The sequence below is a fragment of the Cydia strobilella genome, chromosome 9, assembly GCF_947568885.1.
Source record: "Cydia strobilella chromosome 9, ilCydStro3.1, whole genome shotgun sequence".
Classification (NCBI taxonomy): Eukaryota; Metazoa; Arthropoda; class Insecta; order Lepidoptera; family Tortricidae; genus Cydia; species Cydia strobilella.
Genome location: NC_086049.1, coordinates 3,028,523 through 3,049,950, shown reverse-complemented (window position 1 = coordinate 3,049,950; position 21,428 = coordinate 3,028,523). Strand labels below are relative to the sequence as shown.

Genomic DNA, 21,428 nt, shown 5'->3' with positions numbered 1-21,428 from the left:
AAATTTGATCTAAATACGATAAGGATCGGATCCATATCATATCCAGGCCGCGAACCCAACGTGCCAATCGTTAACGCTTCGTAGCGTGTCGTAGTCATCTCTCTCTTTCATATTAGTGTGACAGTTGGTGACAGTGACTGTTGCGTTTCGTTCGCTACGGAGCGTTAACGATTGTACGTTTGCTACGCACTAGGTCTAATTTTTGACGTATAAATTAGATTCAGACTGGAAGTTACCCCTGTTAGCGCACTTGTCTGATTTTATGTACTTACTCGGAATACATCATCCTTATAGGTATATTGTACTCTATGCACATTATACGGGTTTGGCGTATAAAGTTTATTCGGCTCGCTGGCTCCCTTCCTTTCCCTCACATACTCGATAGGTATAATATAATCTCTTCGCGGCTGTTTTGTATTGTGTGCTATTCTAAAATTGAAAAATACCAACCTTCTCTCTTCGACCTTAAGGGGCCCACTGACTATCAGTCCGCCGGACGACATCGGCCTGTCAGTTGTTCGAAACTGTCAAATTCAGTAGTCATCCCATAAAACGGGTCCTTAATCTCCCAGAACAGCCGAAGGGACAAGGCAGGCCACCTTCTACATGGTGGTCTAACGTGCAGAGAGAGGTCCAGAAGCAGAACATTAACCCACAGACAACCCGAAATAGAATTCTTTGGCGCAAATGTACGGGAAGACCCGACCCCAGATAAACTGGGATAAGGGTAGGACAAAGAAGAAGTTCTAACTGATAGGCCGATATCGTCCGGCGAACTGATAGTCAGTGGGCCCCTTTGTTGATTGTTAAAAACTTTTTATAAACAATTGAGAAGCTTACATCACGATAGAAAACCCCATCTTAGCCGTTATTTCATAACGATATTAAAAATTCAAACGTACTTATCCATGCTTGTTACTTGACTTACTTGCGTAAAGAGTTGATGGATGTGGCTGATTAAACCTAACATACAACTTTCTTTAGTGACAAAGCGATGGTGGTAGTCGTGTTACGACATACGAGATATTGCGTTCAATGACATGTTTGGCTTGTTATAGTTATATGTACAGTCGCCATCATATATAGGAGCCATTGATTTTTCACCGAACAACTTACAAGCCTTTTCCTTTTTTATCATTCTCATACTACTCATTTTTCATAGATAAAGTTAATTAAGTAAAAAAAACAATGTAAAAAATCCCGAATTAATCATTTCAACAACCTGCCATTCACATCAGCGCAAATCCTGGCCATCAAGCCCCTACTACGTATGTCTATACGCGCAGACATAATTTTTGGTTGAGGAGCTGCTCAAAAATAACTGAACGCGCACTCGCATGTTCAGATATTTGTGAGCGCCTTGGCCGCTCCGATATATATCTGACGGCGACTGCACATTTTTTTTAGATAATCTCATAAGAAAAACAATCTTATTGCAGCTACCTGTTGAAATCCTCGGTGAGGTATTTAATGAGGTCAGTGAAGAAAGATAAAAAAATACCGATAAGAATTTGGCATCAAAATGTATATTTCATATTTGTATATTCATAATAATTCATATTACATGTCGTTTTTATAATTACATTAAGATAACTTATCTGCAGGTACCTATTACTGAAAGAAAAAGCTTTTCTTTTCATAGATCTTTTATTTTTTTGTATCGATAATTTTGTGTTCCCACCTATAAAATATGTTACTATATAAAAGGATCAAAGATAAATATATAGATAACATACAGACTGAGAAGTAAATCTCAGAATCGGCGCATTCAGCACAAATTATAATTGCAGGGCAAGCGTTGTGACATGGTTGTGACCATTGATTAGAGTAACATTAATTATGTTGGGTCATATTATTATCGAACGTATCTAAAATAATTGCCTCCATAATTTTAATACCATCACAAACATTGTGATATATTTATGAACAGTAACCAAAATTATTAGTTTAGCACCCCTGCATACAAATATGTGAAATATGTATGCTGGATGTGCTTTATTTCCGTTGGTATACATGTTACCTAGTTGGTTTTTTAGGGTTCCGTACCCAAAGGGTAAAAACGGGACCCTATTACTAAGACTCGCTGTCCGTCTGCCTGTCACCAGGCTGTATCTCATGAACCGTGATAGCTAGACAGTTGAAATTTTTACAGATGATGTATTTCTGTTGCCGCTATAACAATAAATACTAAAAAGTACGGAACCCTCGGTGGGCGAGTCCGACTCGCACTTGGCCGGTTTTATTATTTAATGTTGATTGATACCTAGTTTAACGAACTATAATACGTATTGTATAAGTTGGATTTAAAAGACACAACGTAGATCATGACATATTTAAACCTAAATAAACAGACTACTGATGATAAATAAGGTTGTCATGTTATGTAGATATTCACGAAGATATCATATGCACTTTTAGCGGTGAAGCCTCTGTAGAAGAAAGGGAAGAGAAGGGAACTACTGGCACTAGTAATTTGTCTCATCAAGTCATCGCCCTTTTCCTTTCAAACAGGAAGGAAAATTAAGCGGCTTAATAATGTATCATATTTTTATTGCCAGTAAGTACCGAAGCAATAAGTCAGGTTTAAGGTACCTACAGGGTTTTGTGCGACTACCATATATGAAATAAATGAATGCAATGTTTAAGCAACGCATGAAGCCGGCAAATTATTTTCCAAAATAAGTGTTGCATCCCTTTCCTTATTAATATAACCAATGTGATGCAACCGATGAGCATAAGTAGTTAGACAAGTGTAACTTCCCAGGTAGCATTTATACGTCATTATTACGTCCGTTACGTCATAAAGACGTCATTATGACGTCATTTTGACGTCGCTGACGTCACTTTGCTACCTGGGTTAAGAGCTCTTTAAAAGTAGTTTATTAACAAGCCGTTGATGGAAACCTCTGGGAGAAAATCATGTTAAAGATCGGCCACGCCGCTGCTCAAAAGACGTGATTGTCCGGCCGAAATAAGGCCGAAACCTGATTTTTTGCCGAAATCGAAACCGAAGGTTCGGTTTTGCTCTAGTTTCGGTCGAAACTGAACTTTCGGCTCAAACTTGGTTTTTATGTCGAAACCGAAACTTCGGTCGGATCGGATATTACCGAAAATTTAGGCATTATGTTGACCGAAATCGAACCTTCGGCCGAAACATGATTTTTATGCCGTAACCTGAGCCGAAACTTCGGTCGGACACTAAAAGACCTTGACAAACAGTTTACGCAACCAATCGCTTGACAACAACATATCTATAAGCCACATCACTGCGTATACGCTGCGTCGAGTTTCGTTGTGCTTATGATTTTTTATATCATAAATACGTAGAATTATGCAACAGTTACTTAACACTCTTTTTTGTTTCCCCAGATGTCTCCAAACCAATGGAGCCGCCGCGGCTACCAGAGCCGGCGCTGGCGGTGCGCGCTGCAGCCCAGCTGACGCAGCCCGCCGACCATGACTACGTGACCAGCATGCTGGCCGCCTGGGGCCAGCTGCTGATGGACGATCTCATCGCCACCGTCAACGGGAACAAGGTACCTATACATTCATTAGAAGGCTATCAGTAGTTATCAATCAACCAACATATGCCATGACATGACAGTGGTAAATCTAAAGCCTGCTAAAACTGACTAGTTTGGCTAACTTTATTTTTTTTAGTAAACTTTATCTAATCCTACATTTAATAGTTTATTATTGTCGATAAAATTCTAACACTTAATTTCTTAAATAACCAACGATGAAACTTATTTATTTGCAATAACAATAATGTTTTCCTCATTAGCCAAAACACGAAAGATTACTATAGGTACTTATAGGTATAATATTTAGCTCGCTCGACTCGATATGATTTATCTTCAAACATGACATGAACATGACCAATTGTTTTGATCATATATCACCTAACTCACCTTAACAGCCGGTTTTGCGATGCGTTTCTGTAAAGATTCCGCGAATGATCAATTATTTATTTTATCATTCAAATTAGTTACGTACTCCATACCGGTTGTAGTTATTTATAGACAACTGTTTTAAGTCTACTTACACATATTACATTAACATATCACTTACATAATCTTATAAGAAAGGCAAAACTACTAAGTAACAATTTCATTTCATTTGAAAGCTCGTCGTAAATTGAAGAAATTAATAACCTACAAAATTATTGACTGAGTCTTTATTTGGAAGCTCGAGGCCTTTTGAGTTGTACTTAATAAAGACTCAATAAATGATTCGACTCGGGACTCAAGACTCGGCAGTTTTTTAGCGAGTCTCGTAAAAGCGAATAGAGTTCTTCAAGTTAGGACAAAAGACTTGAGCTCCTATGAACACTAGCAATATATCCCTTGCGTCGTCGCGTGCCGCACTCGTTACGAGTAAATAGTTAAATACGCAAGACAAAGCGACGTACCTGAGAGCCGGATACGTGCGTACTGCATACGCATCCGGTGTGACCTGGCCTTTAACAAAGGTGTGGCCCTCATGTCTTATATGTGCAGGTAAATTGCATAACTAATTGCGTAACGTGTTGTTAACCGCATCCATTGATTGATAATATTGACTTCATGCAGGCATAAATTACAATAAAACATGCTACATTGTTCAGTAAAGTCTAAGATTACATCATATATATATATTAAACGATTAAAAGATTATATGCATTTCTGTGGTGTTAAGAAAAATACCTTCGTCGGCAAGATATTTTGCATATATTATCATGTTGCAATACTCGTAAATACTATTATGAATTTAGTCTTAACGCAATGGTTAGGGAGATGTACATCAGAAGTTTTCAAAGTCAAAGTCAAGTCTGTATCAATACCTAAAATCATTTGGAGGCATCCATAAATTAGGTACGTCTAGAGAGCTCTGAAGTACGAGAGACGTAATTTAACAAATAAACTCTCTGCCATAACTTTGTGAAATTAGAAAATAATCTAAATTATACCTCTAAGAAGCATTAAAAAATCCAAACAGTGGATTCTAGCAAAAATCCACGTAATGACGGTAATCGTAATTAGAGCCAAGTAAAGCCGAGTCGTTTAGCCCACAAAGCTGTTCCACAGCACATCTTGGTTGCACCGAGGTTGATACGGTTACCTTAACTGGGACCAGTATTTTATATTCATAAAAAGCTTGACTTCAAACACAAATAAAAGAAGGATAAGTTTTATAAGTGTTTTATAAGCATAATTCACGATGCAATCTTCGGTACGCAGGAAACTGGTACAGCTACCACAAAAATAGTATTTTATACAATCGTGATATAATAGAGAGCTTTTTAGCCGAGTATCGTGTTTAATAAAGGTACGAGAAAGGTACGAGAATTATATCATTATTGTATACAATACTTTTTCTACGAGTAATCTAAAATATATTTTTTCTACTATAAAACCTAAATAATTAAGGAAAATTAGGTAAGTATCTCAGTAGTACAAAAGACATCAACGCGTGCATAATACATATATGAATAGGTATTACTTATGAAATAGTCGCGCGTTGGTGTTTTTTCCACTGCACCGCAGCGCCACGTGATTGGTTAAATTAATTATACTTGACTAAACCGTTTCGAAATGAATATTATAGTTGAGCTGGGAGCCCATGCATGAAAAGTACCCAATTACAAGAATTACAGTTTATTATACGAAATCTTAATTCAAACATTGCAGTCAACTAGTAGAAAAACATTTTTTAGGTGTAGGCAGGCGTGTCTCACACCGCGATTACATCACGTCGCTACCAGTACCTGCGGCCGCCTCAATTTTGAGGTTTTGCCATAGTAAATGCCGCACACCGCTATGGAACGGACGCCTGCACGCGCTTGCGCCGCCTTGCGCGTAGTCGACGCGTTTTGTTCGGGAGTGAATCTTTTGTACCTAGTACTATTATATATTCTGTCGTGTAGGTTAGTAACACAATTTCATCTGCTTCACTTTTCAGCAAGCAAATTATGGTCAGACTGATGACCTTTAGGTATCGCTTTGGATAAACTAAACCATTCACCAGGAGGTGATGGATGATTTATCTTCAGTTATAATCAGCAGCTTGTATCGCGTATGACATTTCCTTATTCAGCGTTTTACCTATATAGACACCTCGCTTTAGTATAAAGCGAGCGCCACCATATCGTGTCATGTTGTGCGCACTGAGCGCTAACATTTTACACCTAAGCGTCATAATTCATAAAGATTCGGTTAATCTATGCGTGATAAGTTGAGATACTGTTCATACTCATTACATCTTGCTCGAAGGCCGGAGGATGTTTCTGTAAAGAGGAATGGACGCTGTCGCAACACTCGCAACTCGCAGCGTAATCGGCCAGCTAATGCACCGCCCACTTATGCACGCACTTAGTTTTTCAATCTTGAACTTGACCGGACTGATGATGTGCTTGTTACGTCTACGTCTTAAGAGCCAACAGGAGTGGTCATTTCTCCATACAAACGTACTCGACTGTTTCCTCCGTGGTTTTTGAAGCTAGAGCAATGATTTTTTCAACACAGATTAATATTGTCAATATCTGTGTCGGTGTGTTTTGCTTTTTTTGATATTTTTGTTTTTTAAGGCGCTAGAGCCCTTCAAACATGGCCAAAAATGGCCTCACTGACTATGCCGCAATGAGAGGCGTGGTATTCAAAACTGGTATCAATTAGCCAAAAAATCAAAACAGTCCGACACAGACAATTTCATAATCATTTAGATTTCCAAATTTGGTTACGATTGGTTAAGTTTTGGAGGAGGAAACAGTCGAGTACAAAACCTCGATTTTTGAGATTTTTACGCAGGATTTTTCGCCTAAGCTGCAGTTGTTCTTATCGCACTAATTTTAGGGGCGGGGTCAAGTTTCTAAATACGTATACAGACAGAAAAGTGATGGGCAATAGTCGACATTAAATGTCGATAATCTAGTGATGTGATAAGATCGATAAACCTTTTCAAAGTCGCGATTTGCCTCTTAGTAGGCGAAGTAAGTAAAGTGAGTATGCACTTTGGCCTCAGGGGATATCGTTTAACACTATTTATTATTCCTTGGTTCATACAAAGCTGAGCTGACGCACTAGCTACGAGATTAAGTCCTGGTAACCCGCGAAAAAGGGAGGGGAAAAGTCGGCTTCTGCGGTCCAGTTTGCCTCTATTTCTACATATCTGTTGCTATGAGATCAAATTTGGTATAATTATTGTGTAAATTAGGGACGAATAATTTATTTTAGAAATAATAGTTTCACATTTTCATACACAAATCTGAATATATGAACGAAACATTAAAATCATATATAATTTTTGGTCACTGATTTGCTCTTTAGAAGCAAATTATGGTGATTTGCACTAAAAATTAATTACACAATTTAGTCCATTTATTCGTTATTTAGAAAAGTATCAGTTCTAAGTACGTATTCATACATTTGATTGTAAAAAGAATTAGTAATGCTTTGGTTAAAATATTGTTTTATATTTTACAATTTTCACTATTATTCTAAAATTTATTTTAAATAAAGTATTACTTTTATTAAATCGTTTATGACGTGATCTTATTAAGTATGTATATGAAAAGGGCTCCACGAGGCGAAATACTTTTTACGCCAATTATTTTCTTTTTTTTTTTATTTACAACAAAGACGAAAGTTCGAGAAAAATGTGGTTACTTAATAATTGCCTAACTTGTTGAAAAAATAACTTTACATACTATCAACTTATAACCGTAGTATATTCCATGATATGTTTTAAATGCACCATATTTTTTTCTAATTTTTAAAAGAATATTTAATACCTTTAAAATAATATCTGCCTGTCTGTCTGACTGTCTGTCAATCTATCTGTCAGTCTGTCACCAGGCTGTATCTCATGAACCGTGATAGCTAGACAGTTGCAATTTTTACAGATGATGTATTTCTGTTGCCGCTATAACAAGAAATACTAAAAACAGAATAAAATCCTCCTCAGTCACCCGTTGACCACGAACGCTGTAAAGAGTTCGAAACGTCGGGATGTATTATAAATTCAATATACGCGATATAATCCGTTTTCATAGTTTTATTTCAAGAATAAAATAAATATTTAAGTGGGGCTCCCCAAACAACAAACGTGATTTTTTGCTGTTTTTTGCGTAATGGTACGTTTGCGTTTTTTGTTAATAGCTTTTGAACTTTTTTTATGTGGGAATGCTTCGAATACATTTTTCTAGACATCATTCCGAATCTAATGAGGTATCATACGTATTTTTAAGAGTTAGTATCTCTATTAGTGGCAGCCGTACAAGCCCAATTTCAAAGAAAAACCGCAAATGGATGTACAAGTTAGCCGTTTGGCACACGCATACTGAGGTCAAAACAAAATTTTTGACCCGCAGTTCCTAAAAAAATCCCTTAGGAAGGGTGTGCTACAACATTTTTTTTTGTATGGAAAAAAACATTTTTTTTTTTCAAAAACCTATCGTGTGTGGTATCATACGAAAGGGCTTTTTGAGGCGATTCTAAAAGTATACCAAATCATTACATTTTAGCCATTTTTTTTTGTAAATTAAAACAAATAGAATTTTCAAAACATACCAAGTTTGGGGTCAAGTTAAAGGGTTAAAGAGGTATTTCCCGTTGGATATATGGATATTACGTATCCTTGTATGATTAATATGTACCGTATCTGCAGTACAGTTCCATAAGTCTCGTAAAATAGGTATTGAAGTAGAACGGCCGGTCCGGGCCGTAGCAACTACGCTCGCATTCCATTGCTAATTGTTCTGTTTCTAAGTTATTGATATACCCGACAAAAAAAAACAAAAAAAAGTGTTTTTTGTTTAATTTAGTTTAATTTGTATACTTTTAGTTTAAGTCATATATGTTAATACCTACAGTATTAAGTTATTTGTTATAGGTTAAGTGTGCGCTCACCGATAAAATGTATTTTGCGTGAAAAAACAATTAATTCTCGTGTAAGTGAATATTATGTATTCTTATGAGAAAATAAAGATCTTTAAACCTAACTGTGTCACTTTGAATTTAAAAAAAAAAACTAAATAAAATTATTTTTAAAATTCCTTTTTTTGGGTTAGATATGAGGAAATCACGTATCATTTTTGGTATATTGTACAAAAAAAATCAGCCATATCGTATCTGGAGGAGCCCAAACTTGGTATGTTTTGAAAATTCTTTTTGTTTCAATTTAAGAAAAATGGCTAAAATGTAATGATGTGATATATTTTCAGAATCGCTTCAAAAAGCCCTTTCGTATGATAGATAAGAGAAGAATACGATAGGTTTAAAAAAAAAAGTTTTTTTATACAAAAAAAAAAGATTTTTTATCCAAAAAAAGTTTCAGCACTCCCCTCCTAAGGGATTTTTTTTTTAGGAACTGCGGGTCGATTTTGTTTTGACCTCTAGTATACGTGTACCAAACGGCTAACCTGTACATCGATTTGCGGTTTTTTAATGCGAACAGCTTACACTATATTTTTAACCACCTTGAACGTTTTGTAGACTAGACTATTGTCCCAAATTGGGGTTTCTTATTCATTCCGACCAGGATTAGGAGCTCTTCAAACATACCTATTTTAATCAAAATCTGACTCATAAATAAAAAACGGACCATTAATAAAACTGTATAATTACATCAACGTAAGAAATATCTCATGTCACATGTTTCTTTGTTATGATAATTTTATCTAACCTGAGGCTTTCTTTTTTTCTAATCAACGAAGCCGGAGAGCGACAAATTTGTTTTTCATCACACTTGCTCGAAAAGATCTTATTTCATGCAGGTGTACTGAAGGGAAAACAAAAGGCCTATATTGTTCCCGCGGGAGTTATAGCTTTCTTTTTTTAATTAGATATGTCACTAATTCATACGAAGTACGAACCAAGTAAGTTATAAGTAAAATACTTTGTTTAAAGTAGAAGGGTGTGTAAGGGAGTTTTACTTCTAAAATACTGACAATTATAATTTAGTATTTTTGTTTATAATATTTAATTGGATTAATTTAATAGCCGTTTAAAATATTTTTACACAAAATTTTCAATCGTGGCTGAATGCCGAAGGTCTGTGCCTTAGATGCCTAACCTGTCAAGAAATGACAATATGGCGGACGAATATTTGAAATGTCACCGTATTTTATAATTATTTCCCTGAAAATTTAGTTTTTCATTACAAGTGTAACGAAAACCATTGTGTGTAACTCCGGGGGTAAGAATATTGTAAACTCCTCCTTTACAGAATCTCACTTACCCCCCTCGTTGCACAATGTAGGTACTAATAGCACAGCGTGTCGAAAGTTGATACTTTCCGCACGGAAACGAGAAAAGAAATGATTGTTTTTTACTCTCCTGTAAAAGTCAAAATGTTATTTGGATTGCAGGTTGTAGAAGGATATTGAATTCAGCTACCTAAAATCAAGAAGTTAAATCACTATAACAGGAAATAAGTAAACGCTCAGTGGTGGTAGCGAGCTAAGCTAACAGAAAAAGTTTGTAAGAACTAGCTATAGCCTATGATATGCCTATATAGCGGGCCGCGACCGCGACGCGACTTGCAGGCATAAGGTCCGTGAGCGCAAATGACGTGCGCGTCTGTGTGCGTGCACCACACACGGGGATATGGCGGCGCCGCCCCCGTCAGCGCGACGGAGATAATCAGTTTGAAATCTCAAAATTGAGAATTCGCTCAGCTCCTGTTGGCTCTTAATGCCGTCATCGCTCATCGTCGTGGTTTAATCTTATTTAGAAGCCAATTAGGGATGACAGCTGGTTATAGTTAGACTACCTTTGATATCTAAGCCGTAAGAAATACAAATTTCTCTCAGCGTCATAAAAATCCCTTAAGTCCTGATCCTGATCAAAAAATCAATATCAATATCTCGAAAAGCTAGCCTAACTTTAAGTGTTTACTAAGTAAGTTCTTTTTTGTAACTGAAGTGGCGCTGTTTGTAGAAGGTTTTTACAATGAATGTCTTTTCTTTCTTTCTTTCTTTCTTTGAAAAGTAATTAAGCCATATTCGGAGGATTTTATAGAATGTTTTATTTTCGAAATATAGTCGAAACCGCTAAAATCCTTCTGGTTTCTTTTTATACACGGATATGAATAGAAACGGATTTAATAAGCAAATATTTTAGTTCTGCTAAAAATTCGGAAAATGGTTAGGTATATCATATTAGTTATTCATATTCAGTTATATCAATCGTACCTACTGATTAGAGAAGATTCGACAAAATTCTTGAATTGAATAACTCCGTAGTTAGGTAGGTATTAGCTCCGATAGTCGTCAAATCATTCCGCCAGAAGGAAGTTTAAAATTAAAAATAATTTGCGAAATTGTTCGCGAGGTCACATGGAGGGTTTTTAAGTGAAAGCGCGACAGGAAGTATTTAGATACCTACTTAGTTCCGTATCTAGTGTCATTGTCCAAGGCCTAATAGAGGCCTATAAAGGTCAAGAAATGATGTTAAGTTGCAGTGAAAGCGTTTAGTTGCAATTATGAAATTAGAGATTTCTTAAGGCCCCGTGGGTTCAGGGTCTTCTCACTCTCACTGAGCGTACGTGAGTGAGATGGCTGCGCGTGATCGAGAAAAATTATGGGATGGGTTCAATCAAAACTAAAATTGCGCATTTTAGAAACAATTTTCGTATTTTTAGTTTTTTAGCTTTTGTGCAATAATTGTTACATAGGACTGTCTCATTTGAAACATAGACAGAGACAATCATACTATCTTTGTCTTACACTACTACTACGTGGTAGTACTAGCACCCAAAAGAAAAGGATGAGTATACTTTTTTTTGTTCTTATTTACTGCCAATTTGACCAACTATATTTTTAAGGTGCGTTTTAGACCCATGATCGTATTTTTTTTTCTATCAAGCGAAAGTCAAGGAATCAGCGCCAAAATCAGGTTTCGAATCGATGAATTGAAGTTGTAATCTAAAATAGCGCTACGATTTTTCAAAAACTGCTGGCTGAACCTACTGCACCTAAAGCTAACTGTAGCTACTGCAATGAGGGCTATCGTTTTTTTGCTCACCAGTTGGCGCCTCTGTTGATGGTGGTCCAAAAGACTAAAGAACAGCTGTCAGTCATTGAAGTGACAAGTGACATTTGACATTTCGAACTATGGAAAAGACCACCATCTACACTAGCGCCCCTAGCGGCGAATTCATACGCGTTAGCCCTCATTAAGTAAAAGCCAAGTTTTGGCCCCAAAATGTCATCTATGACCTTGGGATCAAAACGTTTGGAGAGCCTTGGGTTATAGATTAAAGCCTTAAGTGTACAGTGTAAGATTTAAGTGTACAGTTTGTGTCAGATTTTTTATTTTACATAATTATAGAGTAATTCAAACTTTATGCTTTGCATTTGCATCCCTAATGTGTATGCGAGCAATGACAATAAAGGTCACCCATCCGATGAAATAATAGGCTTCTCCTTAATTGCATTAGGTTAGTAATTTATACGTCGAAATGAGTTTAATAAGCCAATTAGTTTTGTTTAGCCGTTGGCTTGACATTAAAATTAATAAGTTCCGACTTATTGTTGAGTTTAACACAGTGTTTATTTGTTCCTGAGGAATGTATAAAATATTAGGTTCTATCCGATACTTTTTTTTTATTACAAAAAGGCAAGCATTTGACCGCAATCTCACCTGATGGTAAGTGCCGATGCAGATACTTCCTATACATTTATGGAGAATTATTTTAGAATGTCACTTGCCTCACTATTACATGATATATATAGGTACCTATCTACTACTAGTAGTAGTACTAAGTACTAAACTTATCAGCATTTCATGCTTTTGACAGAAAAATTACGTCCTTGGCTTCATTACAGTGACAGATTGAATACCGCTTCTTACCAATTTCAGAGAAGAAATTAATTTTGATGACATTGATCTACCGATCAGTTACTTAATACTTACCTACCTAATCGATCAAACAATAACAACGCTATTTATTTCATTTCATTTATTGATTGTAAAGTCATGTACATACATTTTATAATTAAGGTGTTACATCAATTCTGAAAGTCAGTCCATGACGTCCTGTGAGGACATACAACAATATATTAGACCGTAATCTAGGCTAAACATTATAACTTTTTACTTCTTGAATAATCAGATAATCAATCAATAAATTGCTATAACAAAGAGTCTATTTCCCCTAATTAGTTAACATCGCGCACGCACCAGCTGATATAAACGCAAATGTGTTATATAACCTTTTTAAAACGGTTATGGAAATTCATAGATCGCTAACCTTACGTACTAGATGGAGCATGTAAGTTGACTCCCGTCTTCGTTCATTGAAGCGCATTTATTGACATTCTTTAACGGCCTCCTATTTAGCCTAGTCGGTAGTGACCCTGCTTACGAAGCAGAAGGTCCCGGGTACGAATCCTGGTAAGGGCAATGTATTTATGTGTTTATCACAAATATTTATTCCTGAGCTATGCATGTTTTCTATGTATATAAGTATTTATATATAACTTTATATTATACATATATATCGTCGTCTAGTACCTACAATTTAACACAAGCCTTACTGAGCTTATTGTGGGATTAGGTTGATCTGTGTAAAATTGTCCTATAATATTAAATTATTATTATTCTTGGGTAGGTACTGACGTGACGCTATTTCTTTAACACTTTAAGACCGCCCCGATATTTGGCATGAAAACGTTTGATAACAGCTTTAAATTCAACGGTAGGTGTATTTATTTGCAATACATAACTCTGCATGTTATTAAGGTAGCTAAAGCTAAAGTGGACCTTTTAGTAGGATTCCCCATTAATTTACTAACACAACGCGACCGCGGGCGGGTTTCAGTTGCGTCAACGATTACGACGTATTTTTGTGGAAATTACAAAAACGAGAAAAATAGAGTTACTAGAGCTAAATCTCACACGGTATGCTATGTATTGTGCGGTATAGTATGCCAGGCCTCATGTGGTGTAAATTTTTGTTTTGGAAAAACAATTCCCGCCGATTTTCTTGCGCCGGTATCTTCTCGGTTAAGAGGTGTAGATTAGAATCGGTGTTGTACCTAGTATTTTTGACATTCGTAAGCACATTGTGTAAAAATTAAAGAATAGACAGTGCATAAACTTTGTAACTTAGACAGTGCATCTAAGTGATGTGGCATGAGAACTAATAAAGAAGAAATGTGCCATGCTTAAGAACTTACAAGAGGGCTAACCTTTCGTATGCTCCCGTCAAAAATTTGCTATATAAATAGCAATCATGACAACTTCATGTTTAAGTTGAATATATATGAGAATATGAATGAATGAATTATTTAATCCAGAAAATATTTCCATATGATATGAGGTTAAAACATTTAAAACTAATTACATAATAATATATGATTAAATTAAATTAAGACGTACACAAACACATAAAATTAAAATTAAATTAAATATATGGAGCAGATCTGCTTCTAAGCATACGAAAGGTAAGGCAAGGCAAGTGTATAAAAATGTAATGTAAATAAAACAGTCTATCGGAAGTAATCTGTGTATAAATCGGAATTCTGTTTCCGGATGTGAGAGTCACAATGGTCGAATATCTTCAAGTACTTAGGTACTTGTCCATTGTTCGAGGGCCATTATTTAAGTTATTGAAAATGCCTATCTCAATCACTGTCAAATTATACATTTGTGCGGAGGAAAATAATGTAATTATGTAATTTTGTTTGCCTATGTTAAGAGACATACGCATTGTTCCCAGGTAGCAAAATGACGTAAAATGACGTCAGCGACGTCATAAAGACGGCATTATTACGTCATCATGACGTCGCTGACGTCATTTTGCTACCTGGGTTATTGGGAACAATGTGTACCCTAAATTTCTGCGACAGTGATCCAGAAGAAGATGATTGCATAAATTAAATACTCATGTTATCAAATTATACAGGGTGGCTAAGAAATAAGTGCATTCCCGTTGCCAGGGAGGTTTTGGGATTATACCGAACAACTTAGCTTTTCAGTATAATCCCAAAACCTTCCTGGCAACGGGAATGCACTTATTTTTTAGCCACCGTGTATAAATATCTAGCTTAATATTATTCACAACGACGGGATTTAATCGCGTAAAATAAGTTTTAAAACCTAAGTAAGTATTAGTTTTATTTAAGTTGTTAATAATGAGTTAAAAATCGTGAAAGTTTAAATCAATGTCCAGCTAATCTCTAATGTGTCCTGATGCTCAGTATGTACCGTGTACCTAATTAGCTGAATGACATAGCTACATTGATATTTAGCATAAACTTTTTCCAAATTCACAGATGCACGTAAAGTGCCTTATCTACATAAATGATTTGCCCAAAATAATAAATAGCCCATGTACCTTGTTTGCTGACGATATTTCTTTTGTTATATCGTGCGAAAACGAACAAAACTTGAACAGTGATCTAAACTCTACCCTAAAAGAAGTTGTAACCTGGCTCAGCGACCACAACTTACAAGTTAATTACGAAAAAACTAAAATTATACAATTTAAACCTTTCCAAAAGCGAACATTAAACATTAATTACTCTTACAACAATAATAAAATAGAATCAATAAGTTCAACGGTATTCTTGGGTGTTAACATAGACTCAGCCCTTAACTGGAAAGATCACATAAATAAAATAAGTAGCAAATTAAGTAGCTTCATTTACGCACTATATCACCTAAAAAAATGTACTGACATAAAAATAGCCACAAATGCATACTACGCCTATGCTCACTCTTGGTTACAATATGGAATTATACTGTGGGGTAATAGTCCAAGTGTGAACAATCTTTTTTTATTACAAAAACACTGCGTTAGGATCCTTGTGAACATTCATCAACTGGAAAGCTGCAAACCTCACTTCATAAAGTTAAGAATCCTGACCTTAATCTCCATGTACATACTGGAAGTGTGTCTATTCGTAAAGAATAATGAAAACCTCTTTCCCCAATACTCGCGATCGGCCAACCTACGACCTAAAACTAGACTAGCCACACCAAACTCTACTTTGCAGATGATCCATAAAGGCCCCTTTGGCATGGCCATAAAAATATATAATAAAATCCCAAACGAAATAAAAGAAATAAATAATTATAGTAACTTTAAAAATGCATTAAAAACTTACCTAGTAAAAAAAGCATACTACACATTAAATGATTTTTTTAACGATAATATGGACTAATAACGTTACCGGCACCGATAAAAGTTTGAAAAAAGGTTACAAGAGTGACCATTATAAATTATACACTAGTCTTTAGGAATTGGCTTATGCCTATGATGCATGTTATGTCATAAGTTAGTGTTAAGTATATTGCTATACCCTTACAGGGTTCATGTAGAACTGTATTAAATAGTTTTAAGAACTGTATACTAATATGAGTGCAATAAACAATTCTAATTCTAATTCTAAGTCAACAACTGGAATATATTTTATAAATAAATGGAATCAATTAAAATAGTTTACAGATTACATCTCTGTTTAACACATCTCAAATCAAAGGCAAATGGCGGTCTAATTTTGCATATTCAGATTATAATTTCAGAAGACGTAACAATTTATTACGTCAGGCCTTGCTTGCAAATTTGCAAGCTTCTTTTTTCTAGGTAAAACGATTGTATTTTGTAAACCAAAAATATACTTAAATATTAACTCTAATAAAATTTTAACTAAAACTAGTTAAACTACTTACAAAATTTAAGTTAACTAATGGAAAACAATTATTTAAATATTACCAAAGAGGATATAATAAGATAGAGCGGTACTGTCATAGTAAATTTTGTAACCACAGTAAATTCACTGCAATCTATCGACACACTTTAAAACTAAAAATGAAGATTTATAAAAATACGATAAAATGTATTTAAATATGGACAAAGATAGATATAACTCGGATAAATGATTTTTTTCATTTGCATTAATTATTTTTATGATTTTGACCCATGTTCTTTCACTGATATGCGTCAAAATTGTTAAATAACAATCAAAACCGTCAACGCCCTCTATACGAGAGTAGGCCAAAGGTAGTGGCGCCATCTGATCGAGAATCAAATTTTCGTGATTTTCGAGGCACGTTTTTTCCTTAGACTGTATCCATCTATAACTATCTATCTTTGATATTACTATCAGGTTACTAATATTTATCTTTTGTTCAAAGGACTGCAATGGGGGTCACTGTGAATACGTGCGATCTGCGCCGACCAGAAACATCGACTCTTGTGGTTTTGGTAAGTGTTTTACAGTTTTATTCGTTTTATTACAAGCTTTTAGTGTTTTAGTACCTGTTCGTCTAAAATCGATTTTTTTATCCCAATATTCGATAGTTGAACCCAAGCCGACAATATGTCCTGATTTATATTAATTAGGTACCTCTACTATAAATCTGTAATATGTCTATAGTACTCCATAACGGGGTGTGCGTGGAGTAAGCTGGCCTAATGTTAGATACAAAGTGGCCATACAAATTTGATTAGAATAAAATGGTCACGATATATGTAATATACTTACTTATTAATTTTATCGATCGAAGTTATACACTAGAGTCCGCCTAAGCTAACTGCATCGAATTAAAAAGAACTAAACTTGTCATATTTTCATAGAAATTTTACATTAATGATGATTGATGACATTGCAACAGTTGCCATGCTGAGTTAACTAGCTTGGTCCGAGTCGTGTTTATGTCTTCATTTTCACTTATTTCTTCAAATATTCTCGTAGTAAACTGTCAGGATGTGTGTCAACACTTAACAACATCACATCACGAGTCGTGCTCAAGAATGTGGAAGGTAGTTACCAACCTAAACTTGGCGAACTGACGGCAGGACAACATTGCTTCTAAAATGCCATGTTTGCGTGCAATGTCAGTTATCTCGCTCATACTTCATGTTAGAATTTAAGACATATAGTAAAGGAACCAGTCAATGAAAAATTGCTGACTCGATAAAAAAATTACATGCATTTTTATGTTTACGTGTCACAGTCTTATGCGTAATCACTGGTAATATTCTGTGACGTAAAAATGTACTGCTAGGACTATCGTAACAGCCAAGCATACCCGAAACCTGAAACGACTACAAATACAGGCGTTTGGCCATTTAGCGAGGTAAATCCGTACCTAAGTCACTCTGAATAACTTTTACTATGGGACCAACGGAAACGGGCGTTCAGTATGTACCTGCATTGCGCATGAATTACCTATCCTTGCTCTATTTAACTTCTTCAATCAAAACAATGTGACTTTTCTTACATCCTCAGAGTCACGTGACCAAATGAACATGGCGACAGCATTCCTGGATGGCTCAGCTCTATACGGCAGCTCAGAGAAGGAACTGCGGTCTCTACGATTATACGACGTTGGCAAGCTTGATCTCGCTTCGTGTAGAAAGTAAGTACCTTGCACTATTGACTGTTTTTGAACGTTATTGTAAAGGAATAAAGTCTAGTATCGATCAGTGAAGGTCTAGAGATCAAATGAACACGGCGACGGTCTTCCTGGATGGCTCAGCTTTATACGGCAGCTCAGAGAAGGAAGCTGTCTCTGCGATTATACGATGTTGGCAAGCTTGATCTCGCTTCTTGCAGGAAGTAAGTAAACTATCAGCTGATTAATTCAAAACGTTATTGCAAAGGAATAAGGTTCGATTCCTACATTGGCACACACTTCTGGCAATATCACTAGAAAAACGCGAAATTCAGAAAATGTGTGCGGTCAATCTTCCGCGTAATATCGACACGATTTGTATCAAAACCAAACAAACCTCAGTGATACAGGTAAATGGTAGGTGATATGTGTTTCTGAATCTAATACCTGTCTGTTAGATCAATTTCGCTTGTCTACTATAATTGCTTCTTTATGCAGTGGACGTCAAAGATATGTTTACAATTTTCGCCTTATTACAAGGGAACAAGATGCAAAAGTGTAAACACATCTTTGACGTCAACTGTACCAGATAGCGTGAGATTGATAGTCTTGAACAGGGTCCAAGTAGAGGGCCATCAAAATAAAGGAAGAGTACACGCTGATTCTACCTATACCATCGAGGAGCTTACTGGCTGCAGATCCAAGGGCTTCTTTAGGAAGGTAAAACATCGGCCAGGATGTAAAGTGCTAACAAAGAGTGACTTATGGTTATCCAGACCCTCACTCCGATATAAATACTAGGAAACACTTTTTGCCGAATCGTGTGGTAAATGTGTGGAACTCTCTACTAGAAAATAGACTAGATACACATTTTAGAACTTTGAAAAGTGCAAAATAAAATACAAGTGCTCGATATACACGCATCAGCTCCAAGAGCTGCTAGCGTATCAAATAAATAAATAAAATTCTTTTAAATAACTGGGCAGTTTCTAAGTAGCAAACTAACCAATGATTCAACATCTGTTTTTGCAAGTTTCGTTATCATATAGCTTCAAACAGTACACCATTAAAGTTGATATTCACACATAATCACGTGCGTTCATATTTCGAGATAGACATTGGCTAAGTGTTCACACCATTGTTCACATCCACACTTTTTGCCTGACTTGAGTAAACGTTTACTTAATGGGCTAACATTTTTTTAATATGCAAATAATAGAGTGGTTTCCAGTTTTGATTTGACGTCAGACTAAGTAAAACCAAATAAAGAATTAAAAAAAATGCAAATATCGCAACAAATGCCAAGCTCAAACTGATTTTCCAATGTCACTCACGGTTGTTGGTGTGTGTGGGTGTTTGCGTTATGCTCTTAATGTTATGTAATAGTAGATAGGTACTTAAGGTAGGTAAAAGTTCAAGTGGCCATTATACTATTAGAAGAGCCGGTTAAGCAATCGCAATCTCTGTTCAGCCTTAAGGTTAACTGGTAAAGAATGCCTTATGGCATTAAGTCCGCCTTATGCACTGTAAGGTTTTTCTTTTGTGCAATAAAAATTAAATAAATAAAGCTAATAGAACCTAAATGGTGCTCTTATTGAATCCCTCTCTGAAAGCAATTATTGCCTTCCCAATGATCTGTAGGTATGACAATGACACGAGTTGACACGACATTTAATATGTTACGAACCAAGTTACATGTTCAAATGCGTATATCCATTGGCGCGAACCCAAATGTACCGTGTAAATGTGCCTAAATTGAAGAATAAAGATTTTCATTTTTAAAACACATTTTCGTAGGAATTGACTTGTTTCGAAGAGAAAATTGAATTCATTTTACTTTGATTTTCTCGTTCTCAAAGGCATGTAGGCAAAATCTCAGCCTATATTCCTAAAGAACAGGGTAATATTCACCTTTAGTACAGTAAACTTTTCAAAATTTACAAATATATAAGAGCTCACAATTCAGTGCTTCACGCGGTTTTTCGTAAACGACCATTAGAAAAAAAAAACATTACTAATTTAATATATAAGTCCTTTTTCTAGTATTTAAACCTGTACTTATTACTAAAGATCAGAAGACGCTCTAACTGGGACAAGTACTGTTTGTTTCTAATAATGAGCGTAGTCCTGAGTTTCATGGAGGAATATTATCAATTTTACATTATTTCGACTTTTCTTGTCAGAGCGCACTTAATTATTGGCGCCTTTGTGTTAGTTAAACCACGTCAAACTCACGCGGATGTTCGCTGTGTAAGCAACAAGTGTAAAGACGAATTAGCTTGTTGTATTTAGGTACCATCATATTCATGACCTCATAATCAGCGCACGCAAGCATTTTATCTCACTTAACCAGTCACTATGTAGAGGTAATTACGCTATGAATTTACAAAACGCCGTAAATAATAAATAACATGCAAATAGAAGCTTTTGTCATTGATAAACCCCGATAGAATTCCTAGGTGTCGTCACAGAAATGGATTGTATGCAAATTTAGACCTTGATCATTTGCATGTAGGCAAAGATTCAAATCTCTTTCTCACACTGTTGTTAGGACAGTAATGTTGTTACTATTGTATACTGAGCAAGACGAGGGTTTGCTTCAAAATACCGAAGCGCAAATTCTTTTTAAGTAATAATTCAGTGAACCATGGGCTGCTATAAGCAAACAGCAATATACTCGTATTTAGCAAAGTATAGTTATTTATTTGTTTTACGAGGGAGTAAAGTTGTTGTTTAACCCCTCGTGCTAATATTGATACCCGAGCAAGCGAAAGATTTGATGAGAGAGATTAGAGAGAGATATTAGAAAGCGTAGCGAGGCTTTTAAGGCATCAGGGCTAAACAAACTTCGCTACCGTGTGAAACACAAAATTTTGTACCTACCTTACCAACGCGAGTAAAATACTTACCGTAAAACATTGCAAATCAAATCCAAATAAACGTTATTAAATATTTATCATTCAAAATCAAATTAAAAGTCAATTCTACCAGTCAACATGAGGACAACTCAAAATTTACATCAAATTACTTTGCCGCTCTTGTGGATAAAATGCAATTTTCGAGTTCCGAGTAAATGAAACTGGGAGCCGTTGGCTGAAGCAGGGG

General features: G+C 35.7%; 1 protein-coding gene across 3 annotated transcripts in view; it reads left to right on the top strand.

The window, feature by feature from the left end:
• The window catches only part of LOC134744081 (heme peroxidase 2), a 76,839-nt gene that overhangs the window by 41,050 nt on the left and 14,361 nt on the right, over positions 1-21,428 (top strand). For 2 of the 3 annotated variants that reach the window (XM_063677749.1, XM_063677750.1), the window contains 3 exons: positions 3,370-3,536; positions 17,121-17,190; positions 18,218-18,347. In XM_063677749.1, the coding sequence (XP_063533819.1) occupies positions 3,370-3,536; positions 17,121-17,190; positions 18,218-18,347 (367 nt within the window). Of the gene's footprint in view, positions 1-3,369; positions 3,537-17,120; positions 17,191-18,217; positions 18,348-18,440; positions 18,548-21,428 lie in introns of those variants that run through there. The other variant, XM_063677751.1, reaches the window with a different exon arrangement.